Source organism: Castanea sativa, chromosome 12 (assembly GCF_040712315.1).
Source record: "Castanea sativa cultivar Marrone di Chiusa Pesio chromosome 12, ASM4071231v1".
Taxonomy (NCBI): Eukaryota; Viridiplantae; Streptophyta; class Magnoliopsida; order Fagales; family Fagaceae; genus Castanea; species Castanea sativa.
In genome coordinates this window covers 3,820,141-3,829,983 of record NC_134024.1, presented here as the reverse complement: position 1 = coordinate 3,829,983, position 9,843 = coordinate 3,820,141, and the positions used below count along the sequence as shown (strand labels likewise).

The window sequence follows — 9,843 nt, the reverse complement described above, 5'->3', positions numbered from 1 at the left end:
TGTTAAAAACAATTATAGGAAAATTGAAAAGAAAAAATATAATTACGTGGAAGCTAATGTGGCTTAACTAGAGCGTAGTAATAATAATATATAATATTACGCTTCAGTTTTTAGATATATAATATATAGATATAGATTTTGTCATGTAGCGAGTTGTAAATGGTAAATGCATGAACAAAAATAGACTTACCACTTTTTCTTGATCACTCATGACTTGCATTCTTTTAGATAAAGATGACGACTTTGAGTCTGCGGCAATCCTGTTCTTATCTTGTTTCCAAGCAAATATTGGCGGAGACTCACATGCTTGCATCTTCTAGAGAAATTTACTTCTAGGCCGGCTCAGTTGTTAAGAATTTTTCTATATTCATTTGGTTTCTTTTTTCTTTCGTGCCGATCCTTTCCTCAATTTTTTTTTTTTTTTCTTTCTTAATTCCTATGTGCTTATCCTCTCTTTTCTCAACCGTTGGTTGTTTTTTGTTGTTTGATAAAAAAATTTTGGTTCTTGAACTTGTCTTTTTTTTTTAATTAAAAAAATGAAGTACGATTCATATACAATTTTTTAATAAAAAATGTGTTACTTTTTGTTTAATTTATCATGGACATAATTGTACATTTATAGCCAATTTCATATTTTATTTTCTCATATTTCTTCTCATCCAAACAAATGAGTTTTTTTACCGTGAATGATTCTGAAACCTTGACACAGAAAGTGAAGTTCTCATAAAGCTTTGCTCAAGTTCCATTCTCTTCTCTTCCTTAAAAAAAAAAAAAAAAAAAAAAAAATCAAATTCTCTTTTAGTACTCCCTTTTCCATAAACAGGCTATAGGCTGTAAGTTTCCCATGGCTTCCATGAGCACTCAAAAAGCCTGTACATCCTCATCCTCATCATTGTCATCTTCTTCTTCTTCTAAAACTCAGTGGAAATACGATGTTTTTCTTAGTTTCTATGGCCTGGACACTCGTAAAAATTTTACGGATCATCTATATGCTACTTTGAAACAAAAAGGCATTAACACCTATAGAGATAATGAAAATCTCGAGGAAGGAGAACCCATTGCTTCTGGGCTCATGAAAGCAATAGAAGAATCTCAATATGCAATTATTATTCTCTCCAAATACTACGCTTTTTCAAAGTGGTGTTTAAAAGAACTTGTCAAGATTCTTGAATGCAGGAAAGAGAAGGAGATGATAGTTCGGCCCATTTTCTACCATGTAAAGCCCTCTGATGTTGGGAATCAGAGGGAAACTTTTGGGGAAGCATTTGTCAAGCATGAAAAAGATCCCAAGGTTAGCACGGAACAGATGCGAGAGTGGAGAACTGCACTGGAAGAAGTGAGCAAGATCCGCGGGAGGCATTTATTGGATAGGTAAGATTCTACCCTTTCTTCTGGTCATATTTTCAATGATTTAGTAACTTTTGTAATGGTTTTGTTCTAATTATCTGAAATATAATACAAAAAAACAAATTGTTGAGCTTGCTCAATAAAATTACAGAAGTAAAGTCCAACAAAATCAATTTAGTACCAAAAAAAAAAAAAAACCAAAAAAAATTATATTTGATACCAAAAATTTATATTTCCTTCTCAGCCTGAGGTTGTCCAAACACACTGACAAAACCCCAGTTTTCCATTTAAAAAATTCCAAATCACCAATTGAAAAAAAAAAAAAAAAATACAAATTGCCTGCTGTGAGTCTGTGACTTCCATACGGCTGGAATGACTGGTATTGTGGTATCTCTCTTGCTCTCTAGCGTATGTACTGTACTGGTATAATTATTTTTGTTTGTTTTGTTTGATAGAACTCTGTGTTCTGTGGCTGAGAATTGAGATGTTTCCGTGGCTCACTTTTTAGTTTAAGTTGCTTATTTATTTATTTATTTATTTTTAGGATAAATAAAATTTTTACTTTTGTCTAGTTTAAGCAGCAGTAAAGAGGACAGAGGGCGCCATGCCCTTTAGTTTTTTGAAAATTTCATTTGTAGCAACAACAAAATGATAAATTACATGTAAATTATATGCAAATTAACTGACTGGCCCCCTAGAAATTTTGAGAAAAAAAATTTATTGATTCCTTTGGTCTCCTTTAAATCTTAAATATACTTAGAAAAGCCCAAAAATTTATTAAAAAAAAAATTGCTACAAAGACCCACAAAAAAATAGCGTCTGGCCCAAGTTCAATTGAATCAATTCAATAGCAAATTTCCAAATCCAAACAAATAAAAAAATTTATATAACAATTTCCCAAGTCAGCTCAATCCCTTGCAAATTAGGATTCCTCATAAAGCAAAACAAAATAAACATTGGAATATAGCAAAATCTTCCCTTATGCAGTATCTCCCTTTTGTTTGCTCTGCTCTGATCCATCTTCAGTCAATGATCAGTGACCACCTCTTTCTCTTTGTTCCATTTTTTTTTTTTGGGTGCCCAGATCTCTCTATATTTGTCTTTTTGATCTTTCTCACTCTCTCTCCGTTTTGAATTTTTTTTATGAAGTAAATACTTTAGTAGATGATGGTATGATGCCAGAAGTGTAACACAGTTCCAGATTGTACTTATTATATATATTGAGTGAGGATACTCAAATTAGGGGGAGGAAGAACTGCTATTTTAGTGGGGGAAGCCTGTTAAGAACTTGCTAGAATATGAATATAAATTGTGGAAGAGTAAGAGTGGTGAATGAGAATAGTAGTTGTTCTAGGCCACTTCAAGAGACTAAGCAATTGGTTTCATTCTTCAATATCTAAAATGTTATGGATTACAAGTATTTATTATACAAGTTGCCCAGCTAAATAACTAACTAGCAATTTATAACTAACTTGGCTCAACTTGTTGCAATCCTACAACCAACCAACTAACTAACTAACTAACTAAGCCTTCAAAAAGTTCTAAAGGAATATAGTGTCTCATATAGTTTGTACCATATGCAATTATTATAAGGAAAAGTAATTCAAATTTTTTTCCCTGCTTCTCTAATATAAGATTTTTTTAGTATCAAAAGACAAGGAAAAAAAAAGTTGTACGCCTGCTGGTTGCTTAATTTTGCTGAAGTTTAAAAGGTTCATGGAATTTGAAAAAAAAAAAAACCTATAAGTGTATATTTGTGACAAATTAAATTCTATATATTTAATTGTTTCAATTTAGCTTCTATTTGGATACAGATTATAAATGAAAATTATTTCATTATTCAGCTTATTTTTGTTACTATTCATGAGTTTTACTGCACTTTTTGATACTATTTATGGGTCCCATTGTACTATTTCAACTAAATTTTACCTTTATTTATAGTATTTTCAGCAATAAGTTTTCAGTTTCAGCAAAATAAGCGGTATCTAAGAGCATCCACATTCATTTTTCCTAATTCTATCCTATTTTACCATCCAAAAAAACTATTTTATCAATTATACCATACCATTTTACAATGTCCCAACATCAAAACTTATATTTTTCTATCGTACTCTTTAAAATAATATATCTTCACAATAAAATATATTTTTCCCTTTTTTTTCCCAATTTTATCCTCACTGAATCCCCATTCCTTTACTTTTCACCTTCTTCTTTTCCAGACTCCTCCTCCACACAACTCCAGGTCGGTGAAACTGAAAAAAAAAAAAAAAAAACCATCACGCCGATCAACAGCACAGCCACCATAACGCCGATCTTCCAAACTCCTCCTCCATCGTCCATATCAATCTAGATCGGCGAAATTGAAAAAAAAAAAAAACCATCACGCCGATCAACGGCACTGTCACCATAACACCGATCTTCCAGACTCTTCCTCCATCATCCATATCAACCCAACTTCTCCACACAACTCCTTCATCATCCATATTAACCCAGATCGGCGAAACGTTAAAAAAAAAAAAAAAAAACCCACCACCTCCAAAGAAACCCACGCCAATCGCACACCCAGACTCCTCCTCTATCATCCATATCAACCCACACGCCTATCGCAACCCACACCTCCAAAGAAACCCACGCTGATCGCAACCCACAACAAAAAATTCATACAAAAACCCACAACAAAAAATCCATACCACGCCGATCGGAGCTCCGATTCAAACCATCAGAGCCGTCATGCCGACCCATCAGAGCCATCCGATTCCACCGTGGAGCAAACTCACGGGTCTTGAGTCTGAACAGTGAGAGAGCAGATGAGAAAGAGAGAAGGAAGAGAGAGAAAAGAAGAGAAATAATGAGAGAGGAGAGAGAAATTTCCGGGTTAAAAGGGGTGAGAGAGAATTAATTTTTTATTTTTTTATTTTTTATCCCATTAGCTACAGTACCATCTTACATTTAAGATGGTACTGTAGCTCAATTGTATTTTTTTTTTTTTTTTTTTACAATAGTTACAAAATACAACATTCAATGGAGCAAAAAATTTGGGCTTGAATTGTAAAAAAATTTCAAAAAAGGGCTCCATTTGCCATATTCCACATTCAATGCTGATGCTCTAAACAGACCCTTAAACTCTACATTTTCATTAGCGTGACAATCAAAACCCTTATTCCCACCACCTTCTGGTATTTTTCTTAAAAAGACAAGGGTGGTGTTGTAAGTTGAACTCTATTAAAAGAGAGAGGGAGGTAATGGTGTCCTAATGTGTTTGTGTGTATTTTTTTTTTCTTTTTTCTCCCCCTTTTTAATAAAACTTCTCCACTCTCCTCATGCGAGGAAATAAATTGATGATGAGCTATACGGGTTGAATAGAGAGTTGAATAAATAGTACCTTTTTTGTGTGTATCGGTGTTAGATTTCTCGCACAAAATTCAATGATCTGGGACAAGGCTTTTGGTTGTCATGGGAATGAAAGTGTAGTAGTGCTTAAATTAACACAATTGAAATATAGCCATATAGGGTTTAATTTGTCTTAAGTATAAAAGAATAGGTTTTTTTTTGGACATATTGCCATTCTTCTTCTTCTTCGGGGTTGTTTTGACCAGTAAAACATGGCTCATATTTCTCTACTAATGCAAAACATCTTACACTTAATGATGTTTTGTCTCTTTGTGGCTAGCATACTTGTATCATCAAATTTTTAATTTTTAATTTTAATTTTTATTACAGTCATGAATCAGAAGATATTCAGGATATCACAAAAAGCATATTTGATGAATTGAGTTGTGAATCATCAGATGATTCTGAACATCTTGTTGGAATAAATTCACGTGTGGAGGAAATGATGAACTTATTTAGCACAATGTCAGATGATGTGCACTTCATAGGGATTTGGGGGATGCCTGGGATTGGTAAAACCACTCTAGCATATGCCATTTATAACAAAATTTGTCATGACTTTGAAGCTAGTAGCTTTGTTTGTGACATTAGAAAAACAGTTGAAAAAGATAAACAGGGTCTAGTTAATTTACAAAAACAACTTCTTTCTGAGACATTGATGGTAAAAGAAGTAAACATTTGGAGCTATCTTGAGGGCATCAAAGTCATAGGGAAGAGACTACTCAATAAGAAGGTTCTTATTGTTCTTGATGATGTTGACAAAGATGAACAACTAAAGGCATTAGCTGGAAGCCCTAGTTGGTTTGGTCAAGGAAGTAGGATCATTATCACAAGTGAAGATAAGCACCTGCTAAAAAAGCATCACCTGGGTACTACTATACATAGGGTTAATGAATTAGATAATAATGAAGCCCTAGAGCTCTTCAGCTGGATTGTGTTTAACCAACCCTATCCCAAAAAAGAGTTTGAGGATTTGTCCAATGGTTTTGTGAAGTACGCTAAAGGGCTTCCTATAGCATTGAAAGTTCATGGTTCCTCCTTGATTGATAGACCAAGAAAGGTATGGGAAGATTACCTACATCAATTAGAAGAAACCTATAAAGGAGAAATTCTTGATGAACTTGAAATAAGTTACAGGGGATTGAATGAAATACAGCAAAATCTATTTTTGGATATTGCATGTTTCTTCAAAGGGGAGGACGAAAATCGTGTGGCAAATATAGAAGGTGTTGGTAGCTCCAATAATATGAAAACTCTCATTGACAAATCTCTTATTACAATTTCAGAGGGAAAATTACAGATGCATGATTTAGTAGAAAAGATGGCTTGGAGAGTTGTTCATCGTGAATCACCTAAGAAGCCTGGAAGACGCAGTAGATTGTGGTTTTGTAAGGATGTGTTTCATGTGCTAAAAGAAAATACTGTAAGTGGATTAGTATATAGACATAAACTTAGAGGAGTGTATATTTTATGATTCTAGCAATTTTTTTTGCTATATTTTTCCCAACCCTGATTTCATTGTTCTTGGTTACCAGGGAACGAAATTTGTAGAAGGCATGGTGCTAAACTCGCCTCCACATGAAGAAAACTTGAATGACAAAGCCTTTTCAAATATGATCAATCTAAGGTTGCTTAAAATTTCTAATGTGCACCTTCCTAAAGGCCTCAATTTTGTTTCTAACAAGTTACGAATGATGGAATGGCATGATTATCCTTTGAAATCCATGCCAAACAGTTTTCAACCGGACAATCTTGTTGAACTCATCATGCCTCGCAGCCACATTAAGCAATTACCGGAGGGATTTGGTGTAAGTTTTCCATTAAGGCATGCTGGTGCTTTTTTTAATTTTTTTTTAAAAAGTTTATAATAAATATCATTTAAGTTCTTGATTACTTAATTTGTCCATGTCTATTTATTATAACAGAATTTGGCAAAGTTAAGACTGATGGATCTTAGTGACTCTCAAAACTTAGTCAAGACTCCTAACTTCATCGGATGCCCAGATCTACAGAGGCTGATTTTTCGAGGTTGTACAAGATTGCATGACCTTCCACGCAAGCTCAACTTGGAATCTCTACAAATTTTTATTTTATCTGGCTGTGTAAGGCTCAAGAAATTTTCAGAGATTGGAACAAACATGACAAAGTTGTCTGAGCTTTATTTGGACGGGACTGCCTTAGAAGAACTGCCATTGTCAATTGCGAATTTGACTGGCCTAACTTTGTTGAGCCTTCAAGATTGCAAAAACATTTCGTGTTCTACAAGCGTCAATTTGCCATCTCTTAAAACTCTTAATCTATCTGGATGTAAGGGCCAACAATCTAATTTCTGGTATTCACATGGAATCTTCCAAATGTTTCGACTTACTTTGGGGATAGATTATTTCTTCCCTGCCCCATGTCCAGAACTAGATTCCATCAACTTGCCGTTGCCTATGTTATTTGGGTTAAGCTCCTTGGTATCTTTAGATCTAAGTGACTGCAATTTATCAGATGGTACACTCCCCGATGATCTTAGTTGCTTTTCTTTGTTGGAAGTACTGAAATTGAACAAAAACAATTTCACAAGCCTGCCTGATAGCATTTCTCAACTTTCTAAGCTTACGTGTCTTCATTTGGAAAATTGTACCCAGCTTCAATCTTTGCCAAATCTTCCATTAAGTGTATCCGTAAACGTAAGGGGATGTACGTCACTAGAATATTATTCAGATAAAGTGGTTCAGTGGAATTTGCCACAATGATTCAGTTTTCTTGATTGCATCGGCTATGAACCTGAAAGAAGATTATAAGGTGTTCATTTTGTTACAAGCGAACATTTGGGCCTTTTGAAATTTTACAGGGGATTTATTCAGGTTATTTGTATGGCTCAGTTCAAACTAAAAGGTCTAAAATCTAGAGTGATTCAGCCATCAGAGCTCTGGGTCATCTTGATACGTGCATCTACTTGGATGTGGATTGGAGTCCTTTGTTTTAGGTGATTGTTATTAGTGTCCTCTGTTTTAGGTGTTTGTTATTATCTTTGGGAAGATATCTATTGTAATGTTAGGATTGTTGTTAAGTTTGGATTGTTTTTCAATTGTGAGTGAGTCCCTAGCATGTTGGGTTGTTGTGCCACAGTATCCCTTCATATTAGGAACAAGTCCTTGTATTTCGTTTTTGTTGTTATCATTATTGTATTTAAGCTGTAAGACAATAATGAATAAATCATTAGAGAATTAATTTTGAGCTAAGTCTCAAGAGGTCAAGGTTTCCTCTGTAAAATCCAATTCTTATCTCTCTCTTTTTTTTTTCTTTATTGTTATCACCAAAGAACCATCATAGGTAAAGATATTGTCTTATACGTGCCAAAGTGGTATCAAAGCTTTGGGATGGACCAGAGGGTGGAGCAGTTGGATCAGAGCGTGAGTTCTCTTGTTAGCAGCCAAAAACAGATAATGGAACAGTTAACAGTGATTTACGCCAAGCTTGGATCACTATCTTCCAGCCGAGAAGAGGGAGAGAGCTCCCAAAACCGCAATGGCAAGCGGCCAGAAGGAAGAGTGGCCACTGAGGGTGGTCATTCTAGCAAAAGCAGTCATTCATATGCTCCTCGTTTGGTGAAACTCGACTTTCCTAGATTCAATGGAGCCAAGGATCCCACAAGTTGGATATGGCGGGCTGAGCAAATTTTTCACTTCCATTAAATACCCATTGAAGACCAAGTGGCGTTGGCTTCCTTTCATCTAGAGGGAGAAGCACAACTGCGATATCAATTGATGCAGCAAGAAGCAGAAACTCTTACCTGGGCTGCCTTCAAGATAAGGCTATTAGCCCGTTATGGTCCCACTCAATTTTATGACTATTATGGAGAGCTCACTAAGTTACGACAAACTGGGATTGTTAAGGAAGACCAAACCAAATTTGAGCAACTATTGGCCAAGGTTGGGCACCTCCCACCTGTTCGTCAAGTAAGTTGCTTTGTGAGTGGATTGATGGAAGGTATCAAGGCTGATGTATTAGTAGGAAGGCCAACTAATTGTCTATGGCAATCGGGTTGGCCTGATTATATGAAGCTAGAAATTCTTTGCTGAGATGAACACCTGTCACAGTTCCTGCAACTACTAGAGTTGCTCCTCAGGTCTCTAGGGAGGATGCCTCACCACAAACCCCCCTTGCAGTCTGACAAATGTCACCCACTGAGCTTAAAGAGCGACGTGAAAAGGGACTTTGTTACAATTGTAATGAATGATTCGTACCAGGGCATCAATGCAAGAAATTGTTCCTCATTGAGGCTTGTACCATAGAGGTTTTGATTGTTCCTCATCCTCCTCCATCTTGATTTCTTCAAAACTTGTAGCGAACTTCTGAAGTTTTGAATCATTGATAGCCTTGGTTCCTTCATAGGTTGTCTGGAGGATGGTCCATACTTCCTTCGCAGTTTTAATGGAGGATATCTTTTTGAACTCCTCATTTGTGACTGCACTGAATAAAGCATTCAATGCCCTACTGTTGAAGTTTGCTACCTTGATCTTAGCATCATCCTAATTGGCTGGCGCTTCCTTCGGCTTGGTCTAGTCTATCTCCACAGCTTGCCATACTTTCTTATCTAAAGACTGCAATAAAGTTCTCATGTGTACTTTCCAGTATGCATAGTTAGTACCATCAAATAAAGGATGTATAATGAGTGACTGTCATCTATCCATGACAAACAGGGGTTAATAGGTCACACAGCAAAAATTAAATCCTAATCAGAGTGTGCCTGCTCTGATACCACTTGATAGACCAAGAATGTATTAATCCCTTGTGATGAATTAACCAATTAATTAGTCAAGTTGATTAATTAATCAGATTAACATACAATATGCATGGTAGTATAAACAAATCATCAACTAAAATAAAATGCAGTGGAAAATAAAGTTGACACTGTGATTTGTTTATGAATGGGGAAAACCTTGAAGGTAAAAACCTCACCGGATGATTTTAAGGTCATCACTTCTGCAAATTCACTATTATCACAACAAGCGGTTACAAGTAAAGGAATCCCAGTACCTTTTACCAACTTACAGTTGAACCCTTACCCCAATACCCAATTGGATTTGTTTTGTAGTGACAATTTCTCATACAATA

General features: G+C 35.4%; 1 protein-coding gene across 2 annotated transcripts; it reads left to right on the top strand.

Moving 5' to 3' along the window:
• The first annotated feature begins 259 nt into the window (after window positions 1-259).
• Window positions 260-7,982, top strand: LOC142618605 (TMV resistance protein N-like). 2 transcript variants are annotated; one of them, XM_075791550.1, is made up of 5 exons: window positions 260-1,371; window positions 5,068-6,160; window positions 6,273-6,364; window positions 6,473-6,545; window positions 6,663-7,982. In XM_075791550.1, exons 1-5 carry the CDS (start codon window positions 845-847, stop codon window positions 7,476-7,478), a joined length of 2,601 nt encoding a protein of 866 aa, XP_075647665.1. In that variant the 5' UTR covers window positions 260-844; the 3' UTR covers window positions 7,479-7,982. The 2 variants fall into 2 exon arrangements, with proteins under 2 accessions (XP_075647665.1, XP_075647664.1); XM_075791549.1 differs by having other exon boundaries at window positions 6,273-6,545.
• The last annotated feature ends 1,861 nt before the right edge of the window (window positions 7,983-9,843 follow it).